This window comes from Eubalaena glacialis, chromosome 11, assembly GCF_028564815.1.
Source record: "Eubalaena glacialis isolate mEubGla1 chromosome 11, mEubGla1.1.hap2.+ XY, whole genome shotgun sequence".
In the NCBI taxonomy this organism is placed as follows: domain Eukaryota; kingdom Metazoa; phylum Chordata; class Mammalia; order Artiodactyla; family Balaenidae; genus Eubalaena; species Eubalaena glacialis.
The window spans coordinates 62,740,375-62,763,223 of NC_083726.1; the positions used below are offsets into that span (position 1 = coordinate 62,740,375).

At 49.0% G+C, this 22,849-nt stretch overlaps 1 protein-coding gene across 1 annotated transcript; it reads left to right on the forward strand.

The window, feature by feature from the left end:
- Window positions 1–11,575: 11,575 nt before the first annotated feature.
- On the forward strand, window positions 11,576–19,244 carry KRT78 (keratin 78). Its single transcript, XM_061206290.1, has 9 exons — window positions 11,576–11,941; window positions 12,302–12,516; window positions 13,571–13,631; window positions 14,105–14,200; window positions 15,007–15,171; window positions 15,531–15,656; window positions 17,996–18,216; window positions 18,870–18,904; window positions 18,985–19,244. Exons 1-9 carry the CDS (start codon window positions 11,576–11,578, stop codon window positions 19,242–19,244), a joined length of 1,545 nt encoding a protein of 514 aa, XP_061062273.1.
- The last annotated feature ends 3,605 nt before the right edge of the window (window positions 19,245–22,849 follow it).

The window sequence follows — 22,849 nt, forward strand, 5'->3', positions numbered from 1 at the left end:
TGAGTAATATTCCATTGTGTATGTGTGTGTGTGTGTGTGTGTGTGTGTGTGTGTGTATACATACCATATCTTCTTTATCCATTCATCTGTCTATGGACATTTAGGTTGCTTCCATGTCTTGGCTATTGTAAATAGTGCTGCAATGAACATTGGGGTGCATCAATAGAATTTTAAAAAGTGTGTTATGCATGGAAAATGGTTATTACTCCAAAGTTAGAGTTTGGCATTGTCCCTCCTCACGTCCACCCTCAACCGGGAACTTGGAGACAAACATTTAAATTCTGAGCTCCCAGGAAAAGCTTTGCAAATCTTTCCTCTCCAGGCCTCTCCCTGTGGGTTTTGGGGGCTCATTACCTGGGCACGGAGGCCTGAGGAGGCAGCAGCTTGGCTCCCCTCTGGGGCACCCCTTCCCTCACAATAAGCCCATTCTCTGGATGGGCAGCGCCTTCCTTCATTGCCAGTGCAGTGAGGAGGGCAGGGGCTACCCGCCCCCAGCCCAGCAGGCAGGAGGGTGCCAGGGCAGAGCAGGCTGGTGTGAGTGTGCTCTGCCTGGCCTGGGGAAGAGTGAAGGGCAGGACTTTCTTCTCCTCCCTCCCCTCCTGCCCTGACAGGCCAAGAGAGCTGTAATTACAGGCGAGATAGAAATCAGCTGCATCTGATGGGTGCTGCTCCCTCCTTGCCCTCACTGGCTTTGGGAAACTTCGAATAGGGTCGAGGTTGACCTGTGTTCTCTGTAGGCCAACAGCACACGGAGGAATGTTTTACATTTTAATAGTTATGTTTTATTTGAATATGAATTCAAAAAAATTAGAACTAGCACGCAAAAGCTACATTTTCAAGGATATTATGGCTTAGGGTCAGGATAAGAAAGAAGTGAATTGATTTCGATTCGATTTAAAGAAAATAGTAAGTATATACTAGTACATCTGGCTTTACAAAATGGCATGATGGTGGAGGTTGAATGTGAGTGGCGGATGTCTGGGAGATTCAGGAGATTCTGGGTCAGAATTTGGCTTGTATTTCTCAGCTGCAAAAGCGGAGCTGAGGGAAGGTTCCATTGTGCCTAGATCGGGGAAGTCATGGGGTGTCCATGGTGGGGGAGGGGAGGCTGACTAAAGGCAGGCACAAGACACTTGAGCCTTTTCTGTCCAGTTCCCCTCAAACAGGACAGGACACTAACCAACCCCTTCGTTGCCCTGCGAAAGCTAGGAAGACCCGCATGGGTGTGGGTAGCCCTGCCTCATCTTGCCCCAGGAGATGACTTCTGTTCTTCCGGGATGTGCCCAAAATAAGCACTCCTGCTGCTGCTGCTTCAAGAAGATGGCCAGAACCACAAGACCTGTACATGCATCTACAGTGGAGACTCCAACACTTTATTGCACTTACTGGTTTTCAAATAGATTCCCCATTTCTCTCCCACTCCCCTTCCAGACTGCAAATACCTCGAAGGCAGGGACTTTCATTAAAAATTTTGTTTAGATAGCCTCAACCACCAGAGGGCAGACAGCAGAAGCAAGGAAAACTACAGTCCTGCAGCCTGTGGAACAGAAACCACATTTACAGAAAGATAGACAAGATGAAAAGGCAGAGGGCTATATACCAGATGAAGGAACAAGAAAAAACCCCAAAAAAAACAACTAAATGAAGTGGAGATAGGCAACCTTCCAGAAAAAGAATTCAGAATAATGATAGTGAAGATGATCCAGGACCTTGGAATAAGAATGGAGGCAAAGATTGAGAAGATGCAAGAAATGATTAACAAAGACCTAGAAGAATTAAAGAACAAACAAACAGAGATGACCAATACAATAACTGAAATGAAAACTACACTAGAAGGAATCAATAGTAGAATAACTGAGGCAGAAGAACGGATAAGTGACCTGGAAGACAGAATGGTGGAATTCACTGCTGCGGAACAGACTAAAGAAAAAAGAATGAAAAGAAATGAAGACAGCCTAAGAGACCTCTGGGACAACATTAAACGCAACAACATTCGCATTATAGGGGTCCCAGAAGGAGAAGAGAGAGAGAAAGGACCAGAGAAAATATTTGAAGAGATTATAGTTGAAAACTTCCCTAACATGGGAAAGGAAATAGCCACCCAAGTCCAGGAAGCGCAGAGAGTCCCATACAGGATAAACCCAAGGAGAAGCACGCCGAGACACATAGTAATCAAATTGGCAAAAATTAAAGACAAAGAAAAATTATTGAAAGCAGCAAGGGAAAAACGACAAATAACATACAAGGGAACTCCCATAAGGTTAACAGCTGATTTCTCAGCAGAAACTCTACAAGCCAGAAGGGAGTGGCATGATATACTTAAAGTGATGAAAGGGAAGAACCTACAACCAAGATTACTCTACCCAGTAAGGATCTCATTTAGATTCGATGGAGAAATCAAAAGCTTTACAGACAAGCAAAAGCTAAGAGAATTCAGCACCACCAAACCAGCTCTACAACAAATGTTAAAGGAACTTCTCTAAGTGGGAAACACAAGAGAAGAAAAGGACCTACAAAAACAAACCCAAAACAATTAAGAAAATGGTCATAGGAACATACATATCGATAATTACCTTAAACGTGAATGGATTAAATGCTCCAGCCAAAAGACACAGGCTTGCTGAATGGATACAAAAACAAGACCCATATATATGCTGTCTACAAGAGACCCACTTTAGACCTAGGGACACATACAGACTGAAAGTGAGGGGATGGAAAAAGATATTCCATGCAAATGGAAATCAAAAGAAAGCTGGAGTAGCTATACTCATATCAGATAAAATAGACTTTAAAATAAAGAATGTTACAAGAGACAAGGAAGGACACTACATAATGATCAAGGGATCAATCCAAGAAGAAGATATAACAATTATAAATATATATGCACCCAACATAGGAGCACCTCATTACATAAGGCAACTGCTAACAGCTATAAAAGAGGAAATTGACAGTAACACAATAATAGTGGGGGACTTTAACACCTCACTTACACCAATGGACAGATCATCCAAAATGAAAATAAATAAGGAAACAGAAGCTTTAAATGACACAATAGACCAGATAGATTTAATTGATATTTATAGGACATTCCATCCTAAAACAGCAGATTACACTTTTTTCTCAAGTGCACACGGAACATTCTCCAGGATAGATCACATCTTGGGTCACAAATCAAGCCTCAGTAAATTTAAGAAAATTGAAATCATATCAAGCATCTTTTCTGACCACAACGCTATGAGATTAGAAATGAATTACAGGGAAAAAAATGTAAAAAACACAAACACATGGAAGCTAAACAATACGTTACTAAATAACCAAGAGATCACTGAAGAAATCAAAGAGGAAATCAAAAAATACCTAGAGACAAATGACAATGAAAACACGACGACCCAAAACCTATGGAATGCAGCAAAAGCAGTTCTAAGAGGGAGGTTTATAGCTATACAAGCCTACCTAAAGAAACAAGAAAAATCTCAAGTAAACAATCTAACCTTACACCTAAAGAAACTAGAGAAAGAAGAACAAACAAAACCCAAAGTTAGCAGAAGGAAAGAAATCATAAAGATCAGAGCGGAAATAAATGAAATAGAAACAAAGAAAACAATAGCAAAGATCAATAAAACTAAAAGCTGGTTCTTTGAGAAGATAAACAAAATTGATAAGCCATTAGCCAGACTCATCAAGAAAAACAGGGAGAGGACTCAAATCAATAAAATCAGAAATGAAAAAGGAGAAGTTACAACAGACACCACAGAAATACAAAGCATCCTAAGAGACTACTACAAGCAACTTTATGCCAATAAAATGGACAACCTGGAAGAAATGGACAAATTCTTAGAAAGGTATAACCTTCCAAGACTGAACCAGGAAGAAGCAGAAAATATGAACAGACCAATCACAAGTAATGAAATTGAAACTGTGATTAAAAATCTTCCAACAAACAAAAGTCCAGGACCAGATGGCTTCACAGGTGAATTCTATCAAACATTTAGAGAAGAGCTAACACCTATCCTTCTCAAACTCTTCCAAAACATTGCAGAGGAAGGAACACTCCCAAACTCATTCTATGAGGCCACCATCACCCTGATACCAAAACCAGACAAAGACACTACAAAAAAAGAAAATTACAGACCAATATCACTGATGAATATAGATGCAAAAATCCTCAACAAAATACTAGCAAACAGAATCCAACAACACATTAAAAGGATCATACACCGTGATCAAGTGGGATTTATCCCAGGGATGCAAGGATTCTTCAATATACGCAAAACAATCAATGTGATACACCATATTAACAAATTGAAGAATAAAAACCATATGATCATCTCAGTAGATGCAGAAAAAGCTTTTGACAAAATTCAACACCCATTTATGATAAAAACTCTCCAGAAAGTGGGCATAGAGGGAACCTACCTCAACATAATAAAGGCCATATATGACAAACCCACAGCAAACATCATTCTCAATGGTGAAAAACTGAAAGCATTTCCTCTAAGATCAGGAACGAGACAAGGATGTCCACTCTCACCACTATTATTCAACATAGTTCTGGAAGTCCTAGCCACGGCAATCAGAGAAGAAAAAGAAATAAAAGGAATACAAATTGGAAAAGAAGAAGTAAAACTGTCACTGTTTGCAGATGACATGATACTATACATAGAGAATCCTAAAACTGCCACCAGAAAACTGCTAGAGCTAATTAATGAATATGGTAAAGTTGCAGGATACAAAATTAATGCACAGAAATCTCTTGCATTCCTATACACTAATGATGAAAAATCTGAAAGAGAAATTATGGAAACACTCCCATTTACCATTGCAACAAAAAGAATAAAATACCTAGGAATAAACCTACCTAGGGAGACAAAAGACCTGTATGCAGAAAACTATAAGACACTGATGAAAGAAATTAAAGATGATACCAGCAGGTGGAGAGATATACCATGTTCTTGGATTGGAAGAATCAACATCGTGAAAATGACTATACTGCCCAAAGCAATCTACAGATTCAATGCAATCCCTATCAAATTACCAATGGCATTTTTTACGGAGCTAGAACAAATCATCTTAAAATTTGTATGGAGACACAAAAGACCCCGAATAGCCAAAGCAATCTTGAGGGAAAAAAACGGAGCTGGAGGAATCAGACTCCCTGACTTCAGACTATACTACAAAGCTACAGTAATCAAGACAATATGGTACTGGCACAAAAACAGAAACATAGATCAATGGAACAAGATAGAAAGCCCAGAGATAAACCCACGCACCTATGGTCAACTAATCTATGACAAAGGAGGCAAAGATATACAATGGAGAAAAGACAGTCTCTTCAATAAGTGGTGCTGGGAAAACTGGACAGCTACATGTAAAAGAATGAAATTAGAATACTCCCTAACACCATACACAAAAATAAACTCAAAATGGATTAGAGACCTAAATGTAAGACTGGACACTATAAAACTCTTAGAGGAAAACATAGGAAGAACACTCTTTGACATAAATCACAGCAAGATCTTTTTTGATCCACCTCCTAGAGTAATGGAAATAAAAACAAAAATAAACAAATGGGACCTAATGAAACTTCAAAGCTTTTGCACAGCAAAGGAAACCATAAACAAGACGAAAAGACAACCCTCAGAATGGGAGAAAATATTTGCAAACGAATCAACGGACAAAGGATTAATCTCCAAAATATATAAACAGCTCATTCAGCTCAATATTAAAGAAACAAACACCCCAATCCAAAAATGGTTAGAAGACCTAAATAGACATTTCTCCAAAGAAGACATACAGACGGCCACGAAGCACATGAAAAGATGCTCAACATCACTAATTATTAGAGAAATGCAAATCAAAACTACAATGAGGTATCACCTCACACCAGTTAGAATGGGCATCATCAGAAAATCTACAAACAACAAATGCTGGAGAGGGTGTGGAGAAAATGGAACCCTCTTGCACTGTTGGTGGGAATGTAAATTGATACAGCCACTATGGAGAACAATATGGAGGTTCCTTAAAAAACTAAAGATAGAATTACCATATGACCCAGCAATCCCACTACTGGGCATATACCCAGAGAAAACCATAATTCAAAAAGACACATGCACCCGAATGTTCATTGCAGCACTATTTACAATAGCCAGGTCATGGAAGCAACCTAAATGCCCATCAACAGACGAATGGATAAAGAAGATGTGGTACATATATACAATGGAATACTACTCAGCCATAAAAAGGAACGAAATTGAGTCATTTGTTGAGACGTGGATGGACCTAGAGACTGTCATACAGAGTGAAGTAAGTCAGAAAGAGAAAAACAAATATCGTATATTAACGCATGTATGTGGAACCTAGAAAAATGGTACTGATGAGCCGGTTTGCAGGGCAGAAGTTGAGACATAGATGTAGAGAACAGACATATGGACACCAAGGGGGGAAAACTGCGGTGGGGTGGGGATGGTGGTGTGCTGAATTGGGCGATTGGGATTGACATGTGTACACTGATGTGTATAAAATTGATGACTAATAAGAACCTGCAGTATAAACAAACAAACAAAACAAAACAAAACAAAACAAAACAAAACAAAAAAAAATTTTGTTTAACCTGGGCTGGCATGGTGTCTGGCACCTGGTAGTGCTTAATTAATGTTGATCATGGGTGAATGTTGAGGAATGAGTTTCACTTTTGGATCTGCTGTGTGACCTCGGGCAAGTCATTCTACCTCTCTGGGCTTCAGTTGGTTAAGGTGTCCTTCAATACTGACATTCCCAGGTCTCTGAGAGGAGCACAGTGAGGTGGTTAAGTGCAAAGACTCTGGAGCCCAACCATCTCTGTTCAAATCCTGGCTCTGCCGCTTACTAGCTGTGTGGCCTTGGGAAAATTATTTGTTCCCTCTGTAAGGTGGTGATAATCATAGTACCTACTTCATAGGGTTGTTAGGATCAAATGCTTACCATATGTAAAGTTCTTAGATAAAAGTACAAGTGGGTAGATTCCCAAACAGCTGAGCATAGCATCCAAAGGACATACACTGGGAGGATGTAAAACTGCAGAGGAAGGGTTTCTAGTGGCATGCCACAAGGCTCTGTCCTTGTTTTCCTCCAAGGACAAGAGGAGGGTCCAGGTAAAAAGAGGAATCCCTCACTATTATACCAACATGCCCACTTGCAACCCAGTGCACTCTTTCTCAGACCTTTTCCCCCATTCTGTGTTCATATGTGTATTCTCCACGGGACTCTATATTCTTTCAGGATGGGGATGGCACCTTATCCATCTTATGTCTCCTGTATCATTTAGCTCAGTGCTCAGCCCACAGCAGGAGCTCAATAACACACACACACACACATACACACACACACACACTACCATGTTTGCTTGCTCCCAACCTTGTGGGGGAGTGAGATGGGGAGTGATCAGTGCTTTGGAGAACAGAATTGAGATTCACAAGGATATCCAGAGGTCAAAAGATGGAAGGAAATCAACAAGATGAAATTGAATGGGGAATCATTCATTTAACAAGTATTTACTGAGCACCTACTGTATGTCAGGCAGTGTTCTAAGTGCAGAGGTTACAGAAGTGAGCAAAGAGACCAAATCCCTACCTTCGTGGAAATGATATTCTAGTGCAGGAAGACTGACAAACAAAATGAGTAAGTGAAATATATGTTATGTTAGGAAGCGCTAAGTGCTAAATGGAAAGAGATAAAGCAGGGAAGGCGGTAAGAAGTGTCAGATGAAGGATGGCCTCAGTGTTGCACTTTTGGTTTAGGGCAACCAGAGAAGGTGACTTGTAGCTATACGGGGATCTGGGAAGGAGCATTCCAGGAAGAGGGAACAGCGAGTGCAAAGGCCCTGAGGCAGGAGTGTTCCTGGCATGTTTGAGAATAAATTAGGGGATAAACTAGATTAGGCCTCTTTCATGCCCTGTACTCTTCTCTCCTTATCATAATTGCAATTAAATACTTATCTAATTACCTGTTCTGTGTCCGTTTCTCTACTAGACTCTAAGCTTTCTTGGTGCAGGGGCTGGGGCTTGTTCTCTGCTAAATTCCTCGCTCTCAGCATAGGCCCAGGCACATAGAAGGCGCTCAATCATATCTTGTTGAGTCAATAAATAAATGTGAATAAATGGCTATCGGGTCAAAAAATCCACTTCACAAGCAGAAGAGGCTTGAGGGCAATTAGAGAGAAAGAGATTGAGGGTCGTAGCTGTGGCGGGTGGGGCAGTAAGAGAAGGGGCTGCTGGGGAGCTGCAGGAAGCTGCAGTGGCCAGGGCATTCTCCAAGGCAGGACTGGGGTGGGCAGGGATTGTAGAGCATGAGGTGTGGTTGAGCAGTAGTTCCCAACTTTTTGGCACCAGGGACCGGTTTCGTGGAAGACAATTTTTCCACGGATGGGGACAGGGGATGGTTTTGGGATGACTCAAGCGCATTACATTTATTGTGCACTTTATTTCTATTATCATTACATTGTAATATATAATGAAATAATTATACAACTCACCATAATGCAGAGTCAGTGGGAGCCCTGAGCTTGTTTTCCTGCAACCAGCTGGTCCCATCTGGGGGTGATGGGAGACAGTGACACCCGGAGTGTGTTGCTTATATCCAGTTTACTCTGTAAGATGCAGCTTAATTGTCACTTGCCACTCACTGATGGGGTTTCGATATGAGTCTGCAAGCAATTGATTTATTACGGTCTCTGTGCAGTCAAACCTCTCTGCTAATGATAATCTGTATTTGTAGCCGCTCCGCAGCGCTAGCATCACTGCCTCAGCTCCGCCACAGATCATCAGGCATTAGATTCTCATAAGGAGCACGCAACCTAGATCCCTCACATGAGCAGGTCACAGTAGGGTTCGTGCTCCTATGAGCATCTAATGCCGCTGCTGACCTGACAGGAGGCGGAGCTCAGGCGGTAATTCGAGCAATGGGACCGACTGTAAATACAGATGAAGCTTCACTTGCTTGCCCCGCTGCTCACCTCCTGCTGTGGATAAGTAGCGGTTCATGGCCTGGTTCCTAACAGGTCATGGACTGCTACTGGTCCGTGGTCCGGGGGTTGGGGACCCCTGTGGTTGAGGATGGTTGACCTGGAGCAGGGGATTTAACCCAATAGATAAAACCCACTAGAACCTTTGCATGCTGGGTTTAACGTTAAGTTCACGATTCCAGCCATTTGTACTTTTGCTGCTGTATGATTGGGATCCCTTTGTGTACCTTTGTGTGTACCACTCAGCCTCTGAGGGGCCTAGCATTCAAATCTCCAAACCATTTTTTCATTCTCTCCATTGTAGCATGATTTTTTTTAAATAGGGGAAAACATGTGTTACAGCAGTGTTCGAGAACTCACGGGGATTCATGAAGGTCCCTGGGTGTAACTGTCATGGATAAGAATTCATCTCTTAAACAAGTACTTTGGATGCCTAGCGTAAGCCAGGCCCTGAGCTCGTTGGAGGGGTGGACAAGGCAGACATTGTGGAGTCATGATCAAAGGTTTGTTTAGTGGGCTGCGCTGTGGGGCAGTAGTCTGAGCTGGGTGGGAGCCCTGGCTCCAGCCTGATCAGCTGTGTAGGTGGCCTTGAGCAAGTCACTCAAACCACAGGGTGACAGGTCCAAGTAGGCTTCGCGGCCATCTGGTGCAATCTCTTAGGTTACTCAAGGCTGCACAATCTTTGCACCCTGCACTACACCCTATGGGTCCTCAGAGTCTTTAAGTGTAAAACGAGGGCATTGTACCAGAGGACCTTGAAGCTCTCTGGCTCTAATATTCTATAATATTACAAACATGGGGAAGTTCCAGGGAGGTACATTAGGCCCTGTTCCAAGTGTGACCTCTGCCCTTCACCTTCAGTACCAGTGGGGAGGGGTGGTAGAGTCCAGCCCATGGAGATCTTTCTTAAGAATGTTTATGGGAGGAAGGCACCTGGTCCTCCTTGCCTCTGCAAAGTGGTCCCCAGGGGGTAGGGTTTGGAGGTGGGTCCTCAGTGGGATTCAACCCATTTCCCAGATTCTCTTTCTAGACTCTGAGGCTGCTCCACGCTGCCTCCTCTCTCCTCTGTGTCCCTGAATCTCTGCTTGGATCATTTTTCTCCTCTTCTCTTCCTCACCTGAGGCTTCAGTCCCTTGATCTCCTTTGTTTTCCCCACAGAAGGCCTGACCTCTTCTTCCTCTTGAGGTCATCTGTCATTCAGTTTCCTTCCGGGGTGCTGTCTGCCAGATGGGGTTTCTAATCCTCTGGAGGGAGGGGAGACGCGCTCACCATTGTCTGGCCCTGGGGGTGGAACATCTATGGGATTGTTTGCATTGCTAGGACTGACTTCCTCATAGCACATCTCTTGAGTGTTTATTATGCTGAGTCTCTGTTTGTCCTGGCTTTGAGTTGCATTATCAAAGGCCCAGTATCCCAGCTTCAGGGTGCATCAGGCTCTAAGAAAGCGGGGGAGGGACAGGGAGAAATAGCCCTCCAGCCTTGTAAAGAAGACATTTTGGACATTTCTAAAAATCAGAGATGCCAGCCCTCCTTGCCAGCAGTGGGAGGGCAGCAGTGGAGGCGGCTGGATGCTTCCCATCACGGGTCCTCCACAGGGCAGGAGGCTTGCTGAATGATGAACCCTGGGGCTCCTCCAGTTAGCAGACTCTCAGGGCAGAGACGGAATCTATCCTGCAGGGAGCCTCAAACTCCTGTTTTTGCTCCCGGTCCCCGGGGAAGGTATGTTTCTAAATGTACATTTTATTTCAGAGCCTGGGATCCTCTGATGTGTAACTTGACAGACACAGTGCTGGACCCAAGTGGATGTGCCTAGTACTGTGTGTTTGTGGAAGGGACAGAGGCTGGGCTTAGAAATGCTCCATTCGCCGCCACCCCGGGTGGAGATGCCTGGTTTGAGTGGGGTGGCGCCTCATGGATGATTGCTGGGTTGGGCAAGAGGAGGGACTTGGGTACCCTGTTTTTCTGTTTCATTTCCAAATCCTGCAGTGTCTTTTAGCTAACGATGACAATAACACCTCTAGTAACCTCCTGGCTTCTCCTGTGCTGCAAAGTGCCTTCCTCCTCCTACTCTCGAATGTAGATCTTCCCTCGAGAAGCTGCACTCCTCTGTCCAACATCTGCAGGGCACTCAAGGGCTCCATCTGAACCCCCTCCATCTTCTTTTCCCTTTGAATGTGCCTCCCTTCTTCCCCATCTCCTCCTCCAGGAAGCCTTCCTTGAATGACCCTCAGGAAGTTTGCTCAGGGCCATCTCTCCCCATCCCCCAGCACCGAAGTCCAGGTCTCTGGCTACTTCCTGGTCTTCAGAACGTGCCCATCCCTCCTATAGCCTGGGAGTTCTGAGGGCAGGCTCTGGGTCTCTTCCTTGGGCTCTGCACTTGCCAGACACCTATTCCCCAGGCATGTCAGAAGAGGCCAGCTGGAGTCAGTGACAGACACACTCAGGCCAAGAGCATCTTGCTCTCCAAGGCCCAGCCCCGGCACGGGAGGAGATAAAAGTCTTGTGCCGGGGCCACAGGGCAGGAACACACACACCTTGACGATCCTGTCTGTAGCTGTGAGACCTTCAGTCTCTGCCATGTCTCTCTCTCCCTGCCGGGCCCAGAGGGGCTTCAGTGCTCGCTCAGCCTGTTCTGCTCGCTTGGGGGGCCGAGGCAGGGTCAACTTCAGCAGCAGGAGCCTCAGTTCCTTTGTGGGGTGCCAAGGAGGCTCTCGTGGGAGGACCTGGGGTTCAAGGGGAAGGCTAGGGGTGCGGTATGAGGAGGGGATCGGTGGGCCTGGGCTTTCCCCGTGCCCTCCGGGAGGCATCCAGGAAGCGGCCATCAACCGGAATCTGCTGACCCCACTGAAGATTGAGATCGACCCCCAGTTCCAGGTGGTTCAGACTCAGGAGACCCAACAGATCAGAACCCTCAACAACCAGTTTGCTTCTTTCATTGACAAGGTGAGGGTCAGCTCAGCTAAGCCCCTGTCTCTGTGCCTCCCTCGAGGAACTGTTCTCGATGGACTTGGGAATGGGGAAGTCTGGTCTCCTACTAGTTTTCTAATCACTTCTGCAGCAAGGAAGTCCCTCCTGTGGTCTAACTGGAGTCTCTCTGGTTATGCTGAGGCTCTGTTTAATTAGTGTTTTGAAATTCCCTTTATAAAAATGTCATTATAATTCATTTCGTGTGTTGGAAAATATTTATCAAAGGCCTAAAAGGCTCCGGGCTGGCTAGAGGGTTGCTCAGGCTTTATTTCGCAGAGGCTGTGCCCAGGGAGTCCAGCAGGAGCTTGCCTCAGGGACCCGCTGTTTGTGCTGTAGGTGCGGTTCCTGGAGCAGCAGAACAAGGTCCTGGAGACCAAGTGGGACTTGCTGCAGCAGCAGGAGTTGAGTGACAGTCCTCAGGCCCTGCAGTCTTTCTTCGAGGCCTATCTGGTCCAGCTCAGGAAGCAGCTGGGGCAGCTGCAGAGAGAACGAGGGTCTCTGGACGCCGAGCTGAAGTCCTGCCAGGACCAGCAGGAGGAGTATAAAGCCAAGTAGGCAAAATGCAGCATCCCCATGGGCCCTGGATGGGGGCTGGGAGGGCTTGAATCAGGCTGTCAGCCAGAGGGTATCCCACTGCTGAGCTCCCAGGGTCACATGACCGGCCTCCCCTCTAGCCCCTCCGCATCCCCATTCCCTCTGATTCTCAGGGGGCCCCACCTGCTGCAAGTAAGTGGTCCCACAGCCCCTGATACCCAGGACTGGAGAGCATCGATTCTAGCAGGCCCCAGTTACGAGGGCCACGTTTCTGGTCAAGGCTGGCAGGGGCTTATTAAACAATGCCTATGTGGGTTTTTTTTCTTGAGAAATTCCTGTTGAACAGGCTGTGGGTTAAAGTGACTCAGACATTCTCTGGTCTCAGAGGTGGAAGAGAATTCATTAGTGGGACCACCCCCAGGCCTGTGGCATGATTCACAGGTAGGCTGTGGTTCTGGGTTCCCCACCAGGTCACCTGGTGGTATGGAGAGAGCCCTGGACCAACAGGAGGCTTGGGTTTGGTGACTGTGAACAAGGAATAGCTGTGTGGCCTTGGGCAAGGCATCTTACCTTTCCCAGCCTCAGTTTCCATATCTGTAGACTGGGAAAATGCCACTTGCCTTTCTTACCTTCCAGAACCATGGGGAGGATTGCTCCAGGACTCAGGTGGAAGGTCCTGGAAAGATTGGGGCCAGGAGACCTGTGTTTTAGATCTGCTTGGGCCATCTAATTATCTAGGGCTTGGGCACATCTTGTAATCTCTCTGATAAAATCCAAAATGCCTGCTTCAGATGATGATTGTGAGTGGTAAGTAAGAAGAGTGTTTGAATGTGCCTTATAAACATGAAGCAAAGTCGCCTGATGTCACAAGTGGACCTGGGCTGAAAGAGTGAAGAGGGACATAAGACATGACAAAACTTCCTGATGGAAGAGTAGAGAAGCAGGCTGGTGGTGTGTCCTGCTTTGGAGCATCTAAAGCAGAGTGGCCTTTCCAGGGAGGTTGTACTTGGAGAGGGGCCTGGGCTCTGATGCCGGCACTCCAGGCAGCGTCTTTCTGTGCTTACTTGGCAGGTATGAGCGGGAGGCCCACAAGTGCGCCACACTGGAGAAAGACTTCGTGGTCCTCAAAAAGGTAAGGGTGGGGTCAGCTGCTCTACCCGAACCCCGAGCATCCACCGTGCACAGAGCCCAGTCCTGGGCTGGGAGGGCAGGGGGTGGGAGATCCTCACGCGCGACATGCTGTCACACTGCTTATAGGGACCCTCTGAGGAAATGGGACGTCTACGTAGACACAGGGGGACCCCTGGACAAGATCCGACTGAGGGACTATGTGATGAGCTCTGGGTGTCACTGTGGGAGAGGGTGGGGAGGGAGTGGAAGAAACAGAACTGGTTGGGATGAATCAGGGAAGGCTTCCTGAAGGTGGTGTGGGTCAGTGTCAGGCAAAAGAGGGAGCAGGGCAGGGCGGGGATGGGGGAGGAAGGAATGGGAGCTGGAGATGGCCATGGGGTGGGTGTTGGGCAGTGTGTGAACAGAACTCCTGGGTCAGAGTGGGACCCCCAAAGAGGGAGTGGGGGTATATGGCTTTTATCTTCCTGTCCCCAGGATGTGGACGGGGTTTTCTCGAGCAAGATGGAGTTGGAAGGCACAGTGGAGGCTCTGAAAGAGTACATCTGCTTCTTGAGGCATCTGTATGAAGAAGTGAGGATCACTAAGGGCAGAAGTGATGGTCTGCCAGGGGCAGGTGGGCGGGCTCCTGTGGCGATAGTGGGAGTGGCTGGGAGGTGAAGCCTGGTTAGAGTGAATTAGATGCCAGTCATTCAGTCCTTTGATAAACAATTACTGAGAATTTACCATGTGAATTGCTAGGTATTGGGGATACACCAGTGAACAACCAGACAAAAATCACGAAGCTTGCTTTCTATTGGGAGACAGACAATAAACACTAGACCTAGTAAATAAATAAATTACCAAGTATGTTAGAAAGTGATAAATACTTTGGGAAAAAGGAAAATTAGAACAGGGAAAGGATTGGGAATGTGGCAGGGGGGTAGGGCAGGTGGCAATTTCAAATAGGGTGGTTGGGATGGCCTTATTTAGAAGACAAAATCTGAGCCAAGATCTGAAGGAAGTGAGGAAGACAGACACACAGTGGGGAATCTGGGATTCCAGGCAGAGGGTGCTGGTGTCTTTGAGGAAATGCAAGGAGGCCGCTGTGACTGGAGCAATGGGAACGAGAGAGGGGATGTGATAGGAGGTCAGGGGAGTGATGGGGACCAGGTGATTTCAGACCCTGCCGGACACGTTCCTTTAATGTCCACGAGTCGTTGGACAGCCCTCAATTCCAGATAAGGACACAGCCCCGCAGAGGGCAGGGTGTGCTCATTGCCACCTGGCGCGAAGGAGGGCTGCCTCCGAAGGAAGAGGGCACTCTGCCCACCTGCCCGGGGCTCCAAGGGGAAAGGGAGCCGGGGGGCCAACGGACACTGAGTCAGTCTTCACCACAGGAGCTGGGCCAGCTGCAGACCCAGGCCAGCGACATGTCTGTGGTGTTGTCCATGGAAAACAACCCCCGCCTGGACTTCAGAGACCTCATCGCCGAGGTCTGTGCCCGGTACGAGGAGATCGCCCGGACCAGCAAAGCCGAGGCCGAGATGCTGTACCAGACCAAGGTGCCAGGGCCGGGGGACAAGCACCATGGTGAAAAAGGCTGGGTCTCCCTGCCTGCCCCCCCAGGGTGTTCGTCCACCTCGGTCCCGTTGGGCAGTTCTGATAACCTCTCTGAAGCACCAGGGCTGGGTGGGCACCATGTTTCCCCTCTCCAGGAGGGACGCAATGCAGGGAAACTGTGGGAGATGAGCCCAGACTCCCGCAACCACAGCCCGCCGTGTCCTGGTTTTCCAAGCGTTTTAACCCGCATCCCAGATGAGGACGTGAGGAGGCAGAGAACCGGGGCCATGGTGTTCCTCATGGTCTTGGGGTCAAAGGTGAGGGTCTTCTCCACTGACGGTGTCACCCCATCCCCCATCAGTACCGGGAGCTTCAGGTGTCTGCCCAGCTTCATGGGGACCAAATGAAGGGGACCAAGGTCCAGATCACTCAGCTGCAGCAGGCGATTCAGAAGCTGCAGAGTCAGACTGAGAACCTCAAAAAGCAGGTGAGGGTACTGGAGCCCCCAAGCCCTCTGTCCTACCACCTTTGTGCCAGGGTCACTGCTGGGTTTGTGCGAAACTTTGATAACTGGCTGGAGGTTTGGCTAATTTGGGGTGGAGAGAACTTCAAGCCTCATTTCAGAGGCGTTCAGCTCTCCTCCAGGGAATTCTAGCTGCATGGGCTCTGCACTGCCCACCCTGGCCCCAGCCCTCACGCTGCATTCCGTGTCTACATGCACGTCTTGCTTTCAGCTCCTTGGGGAGAGGGTTAATTCATCTCTTTTCTTATCTCTTCTTTTGATGCTTACTCGTCAAGCCCAGTAAGGACTCTAAGGCCACACGCTGAATTTCCTGGTCCCGTGTTAGGGAGGGAGAGAACCAGGATCTCAGGGAGGGGGGACATGGGCAGGATGGTGGGGCGCCGAGGCCCCCTTAGGGTCAGGTGATGCTGTTGGTGTGAGGAGCCGGGAGAGGTGGAGGGAGAGGATGGCAAGGGCCGGGAGGTGGTTTCCTGCTCCTCCTGGAGACCTTACTTCTAGATGTGAGGATTACAGATTCTTAAGTTTTCAAGTGTCTTTGCCCTCACTTTCCCCAAGCCCAAAGCATCATCTTTTTGGGATCAACAGAGGGTTGAGAGCTGAGACCACAGAGTCTGGCGGTTTCCTCAAGCACTTCAGCCTGACTCCCAGGCCATGGGTGGCCTGTCCACATGCAAGCAGGGTCTGTGCTTCTTGGAGCACAGACCATTCGAAGGCCAGTCTCAGTCTCCAGCTATCCCGACCTGCTCTCCTTCGGAGTGTGAGGAAGGAGCCGAGATGAGGGTGACCAGGTCCTATTATTCAATTTGCTGCCACGGTGTTTTGCCCATAAATTTGGACTTTTTGCTCTGGAAGCTTTGGGGTTCTCTGGGGTGTCTGATAAGATGCAGATTCCTGGGCTTCCCACCAGAGAGAGGGAATCTGAGTCTCTAAAGGTGGAGCCAAGAAACCTGCTTTCTCAACTAAGTTCACCCAGGTGACAATGAAGTGCGTGGAGTCTCAGAGACCAGTGGCCAGCACTTAGGAGAGTCACTATGTCCCCATGTCTGGGAAACACAGTCCCCCCTGCATAGCAAGGTGCCTTTCCTGGGAGAATCCTTCTTGGGGTCACAGCCCCCTCTCACTCCTCCTTTTCATGCACAAGCCTGATGAACTGAGGCTATAGTAAGAGCGGTAGACTGGACCTCAGCTGTTCTGGGTTAGGGTCTCAGCTCCGCCACTCACCTCCTTTCTGAGCCTCAGTTTCTTCACCTGTAGAATGGAGACCATGTTCCTCATCCATGGGGTGCTTTGTGGTAAGTGAAAGAGAGCCTTTAGGGAATGCCTTCTTTCCTGAACCGAACGTGAGGGAAAATCAACTAGATGGCTGATTGGACCGGGATGCTATCCTTCCTCTAGGAGTTTTCTGTCGGATTGGAGAGGTGAGCACAGAGAATGTTTTTCAGACCCCAAACTGAGGCCCATGAGACTCTGACAACATCGGGATAAAGTATTTGAAATGGGGCTGTTCCAAAAGCCTCAAGGACACGTGGCCCTCAAGATGAGACTTGTAGATAATGACCCGTACAGGACAGCAAGAGCTTTAAGTACCCTAGGAGAGAGAAAGTACTGCAGGGGAGGTGCTGAGGGTCGACGGGGTGGGAAGAAATAGGGGAAGATCATGGGAGAAAGTGGAGAAGAAGCTGGATTCATTTCCTGTGGCTGCCATACATGGTATCACAAACTTGGCGGCTTGAGAGAGCAGAAATCTGTCCTGTCAGTTCTGGAGGTTAGAAGTCTGAACTCAGGTGCTGGCAGCCGCACCCACTCTGAAGGAGCTGGGGGAATCCTTCCTCACCTTTTCCTGGCCTCTGGTGGCTCTGGAAGTTCCTTGGCATTCCTCGTCTGGTGGTGCATCACTCCCATTTCTGCCTCCATCTTCACACGGCGTCATCTCAGTGTCTGTCTCATCTTTTTCTTGGACACCAGTTACTGAATATAGGGCTCACCCTAAATACAGTGTGATAGCATCTTGAGATCCTTAACTAATTACATCTGCAAAGACCCTATCTCCAAATTAGATTATTTTCTGAAGTTCTTGATGAACCTGACGTTTTTGATATGCTACTTAACCCACTCTGGGAGTTAAAGAAGCAGAAGAGGCAATACTCTCTTTTAGAATGAGAAGAGCTGGCCATGGCCAGGAATAATTTTGAGCTCATGAGATTATGGTCCATCTCAGCCTTTAAGTTATATCCACAGTAGGTGCTTTGGGAGTCTGTGTCGGGCTTACAGCCACTTCCTCCCTTATTTCTACCCCTCTCTAGAATGCCAAGCTGCAGGCTGCCATCGCCCATGCCGAGCATCGTGGGGAGCTGTCCCTCAAGGATGCTCAGACCAAGCTGGCCGAGCTGGAGGTCGCTCTGAGAACCGCCAAGCAGGACATGGCGCGGCTGCTGCGCGAGTACCAGGAGCTGATGAGCTTGAAGCTCTCCTTGGATGTGGAGATCGCCACCTACCGCAGGCTGCTGGAGGGCGAGGAGTGCAGGTGGGGCTGGTCAGAGGGCCCTGAGGATGTGTGACGGAGGTGGGGGTGGGGGTATGCAAGGCCAACACAGGATGCTGAGAGATTTCTTTCTTTCTTTCTTTTAAAAATAAATTTATTTATTTATTTATTTATTTTTGGCTGCGTTGGGTCTTCATTGCTGTGCGCGGACTTTCTCTAGTTGTGGCGAGCGGGGGCTACTCTTCGTTGCGGTGCGCGGGCTTCTCATTGTGGCGGCTTCTCTTGTTGCGGAGCACGGGCTCTAGGCACGCGGGCTTCAGTAGTTGTGGCATACGGGCTCAGTAGTTGTGGCTCACGAGTTCTAGAGCACAGTCTCAGTAGTTGTGGTGCATGGGCTTAGTTGCTCCGCGGCATGTGGGATCTTCCCGGACCAGGGCTCGAACCTGTGTCCCCTGCATTGGCAAGCAGATTCTCAACCACTGCGCGACCAGGGAAGTCCCTAGGATGCTGAGAGATTTCTTGACACTCTGAGCCACCGAGGGCCACCCATTCTGCTGGGAGGGATTTAAAATTGGGGACTGGGGATTTTATCTGCTCAGAGGGTGGTGAGCTGCTCTAAGAGGCTTAAAAGCACCTGGGAACATATTCTCTGCAGCCCTTCATAGCATTTCTTCCTCTTGTCCTTTTCCCCCCAGGATGTCTGGGGAGTGCGCCAGTCAGGGCACTATCTGTGAGTATCAGGGGACTTTGGGAGAGGGGCCCCCTGGGGAATCGAGGACTCTGCTGTGACCCTGGTGCCTTTCTTGGCAGCCGTTGGGGAAGGCAGCACCATCGTGTCTGGAGGAGCAGGTGGTGGCCTGGTGGGCACTTGTGAACTCGGAGGCAGGAATGGCAGCTTTGGGTCCGGCTGCTCCAGCATCGTGACCGGTGACTCCAACGTCATCCTGGGCTCTGGGCAGGGCCCCATTTTGGGCTCTTGCTCTGTGTCCGGCTCTGGCTCCAGCTCCACCTGCCACACCATCCTGAAGAAGACGGTCGAGTCAAGTCTGAAGACGTCCATCACATACTGAGTGACCCGGAGGCCATTTGCTCCTCCCGCCCTCCCGCCTTCCTGAGCCCTCTCAGCTCTTCTCCCACTCTTATCACTCCCATCCCTGCATGGCCAGCTCTGTGTCCACAGTCCACAGCCCACAGCCCAAGCCAGCCCACAGGGGACTCTGCAGAAGTCAGTCGGGTCCTGCCTGCTGTTCTGAATGCTTGCCCAGTCTGGCCTTGTTCCGCGTACTGATTTGCATCTCATTTGTCTGCCGCCCACACTAACCAAGGAGCACAGCGCCAAGCCTCCAGCCGGCCAGGCTTGTCCTCTCCTCTCTCCACAGCCTTCGACCGAGCTAGGAAAACTCCTGGTTGGGCTTGGCCAGACTGCATCCGCATCCCAAGGGAGAGGCCTGAGGCCCACTGACCAGAGCCTGAGGGCTGGAACTAAGGGACACCATCCTTGCCCTCTTCACTAGCCTCTGGGCCTCCATTTCTGTATTTCTGTCCATTTATTTCCTGTGAAATAAAGCAGCACCCAGTTCTCCTGGTAGTGGGTCTTCCTTTCTCTCTCCCTCCCTCTCCCCCACTCCCTCCCTCCCATAAATTTTATTGAGTGCCAGGACTAGGGCTACTCTGGCAAACAAGATCAGCTCCATTGTGCCCTCCTAATGTGTCTCTCTCACCCCTTCTGTTCCTGGTGTCTCCGGCATAACCCCTCCCATTCATGAGAGCCAGACCTTCCTTCTTGGAGCCCTTGGTTTCCAGGGCCAGAGGCTGGCCTTTGACAGCTAATTCAGATACCCTGGGTTGGGAGATGGGGATTTGTGCTGAGGTCCTCTGTGTTCTCTCCCTTCTTCCAGTCCCCTCCCAGTGATGCGCTGACTCCAGCTCTACCCAGGGTGGCAAACCTGGGTCTTGTCACTTCACCCCCATCTCTCACCTCTGAGCTTTAACCTGGCCCTTCTCCTAGGCAGGTTAATAATTCAGCAACGATGCTAAGCCATAGCCTTAAATATGTGTTGAAAGGGCATTTAGAGGACAGGCTGCAGGACAGAGATGAAGGTTCCTTTTGGCAATGTGCAGCTTCTCTGCCACTCCTTCCAGCAATTCAGCTCTGCCCCAGGATTGCACAGCTCACCAAGCAAAACAAAAGCTATGCAGGTACCCAGCTCACTCTCCTCAGGAGGCAATTTATGCAATATCTATGGTTGTTTGGGTAGGTCCTGTGGACATCTCACTCCTCACCCCAATCAGCTCATCAAGGGATTCTTTCCGACCCTCCACTATGCTCCCTGGGATGCCCTCCGTCTCCTCCATCCCCACTGATGTTTTAGTATCTCTTGTATCTTGCTCCCTGCTTAACTGCCTACAATAGGCTCTACTCCTGACCCGGGATAGCCCCATTCATCCCTGTTCCTCCTTCTTCCCAAGTCTGCACCAGTTTTCTTCCCCGCTGGAAACTTTCCCCAATTCTCCATGTCAGAATGCACGAGACCCTTCTTGTCCCTGGCACAGCCTGGCTGCACCCGTTGCTATTCTTGGCTCTGCTTCTGTCTGGTTCTGGTCTGGAACGCAGCTTTCCTATTAGCCTGGGACCTCTGGGCAGGCTCTTCTCCTGCACCCTGGATGGGGATCAGCAGCTCAGCTTGTGCCTGGGGGCTTGATGGGTACTTGGGACTGGAATTACACCCCATCCCTCCTGCCCCTTGGCGCTCATCCTCTCTCTGGGCCTGTCTGAACATGACCCTGGAAACATCTTCTCCTTCCCTCTTCTGCAGGAAGCCAGGAGTGTGGGCATCAGGGCCAGGTGCTAAGAGGGCGGGAGGGTCACCTTCTCATCCTCCAGCAGCCCATCAGCTCCTGCACTGCTCCTTCCCTCTTCCCTGTCTCCACCTGGTCAACTCCCAACTCCATGGCCTGAGCTGCAGGAGGTCATGCCATTGCCCTCTGCTTTATGGGGAGGCCAGCCCTTTTCTCAGACCCACAGTTCTCTCCATCAAATGTATCTAAGAAGGAGCTTTTCAGCCTTTGCCTTCTATGAGGGAGATATGAGTGGGTAAGCACATGGCCCTGGAGCTAGAATTCCTGGGCTTGAATCCTGGCTCTGCTATTTACTGGTGGTGTGACTTTGACCAAGTACTTGACCTCTCTGTGCCGCAGTTTCCTCACCTGTGAAAAGACATTAGTAATAATAATACCTACCTCACAGGGCTGTGTGTGGATGGGACCATTCAGGGTCCCAGAAGGAAACCAATTTACCCAAGATAGTTCAACTAAATGGACTTTAATGAAAGGATTCCTTACAGAGGTGTGGATGTGGCTAAGGGCACAAACACAGGATGGAGAGGCCAGAGGTGGGCAGTTGTGGGAAGCCATTGCCACCCCCCCATCCTCCCACTCCCCCTGAGCAGGGGTGGCCAACTTTTGGTTTGTCCAGGGCCCAGGGGTTTTCCGGGGTGTGGGACTTTCAGTGCTAAAGCAGGACAGTCCCAGGAAAATCAGGACGAGATGGTGGCTCTGAGTAGAGCTGAAGAGACAAGAGGAAGAATGGATGACTGACTGGGTGATAGAGGTGTGGGGATGGGAAGAAGCTGTAATCATAGAGGAAGGCAGCCACCTCTGGAGCAGGGAGGGGGCCAGGAGGAAATACCCACCTCTCTCTCAGGTCTCCTGCTAGTGTCCCCTCCTCGGCCAACCCCCTCCTCCGGAAGCCAGAGAGGCAGGGAGCAGCCTGCAGGGTCAAGGAGGTCAGGGAATGGATCTGGGGCAGAAAGGATGCAAACGGAGCATCCCCAGCATGGGGATTGGATGCGTTATTGCATGGAAAGTGTCTGCCCTATAGTAAGTGCTCAATAAATGCCGACTATAATAATTATTCCTATTATGAGAAAGCCCTGCCCTGGATGGGGCTCCTCAAGGGCAGTGGCTGTTTTCTTCACCTCTGCATCTTTCGTATCGCTCAGCCTGACTCATGTTGGGTGCCTGGTTGAGGCCATAGGCTGTCTCCCCTCATCCTTTCCATAGCAGCAGCAGCACTCTGTCCCCTCTGTCCTTGTGTCCTGTGCAGGGAGAGCCCCTGGACAGGGGAAGGTCTCAGAGATGGAAGCCCTTGGTCCAAGCAGCAGAGGTGGGGAGGGAACCACGCCTCCTACACTAAGAAGGTCTGAGTTTGGGTGTCCTGTATAAAGATGAGTGGAGAGTTGGACTGGAGGAGGCACAGTGGCTCCATGCTATCTGGGCTGGGACTGGTGAGACTGCCTCAAGCAATAACAGTTAGAGTGGGCCCTGGGCTGCCTGAGCGGCTGTTACCAGCTCCCGGCACAAAGCCTGGCACAGAGCACCAGGTAAATACAGGAGGGTGTCAGTCTCTGGGGAGAGGGGGAGCGTGTGTTTGCAGCTGACTCTACTGCCACCATCCTGGCTGCGCCTGACTCAGATGGCTGACATCACTTCCTTCCCCACTCGCCACTGTCTCCCCCTCCCATGCTCCGTGGGGAGAGATAAGGGAGCTGAGAAAGTGATTATAGCCTCGGGGACAGGAGACAAATGTTAGTGGAAGTGATGGCTCAGTTCTGGGATGGTGGGTCAGCAATTTTTTTTTTTTTCTGTTCTTCTGCCTCATTTATTCTGCTATTGA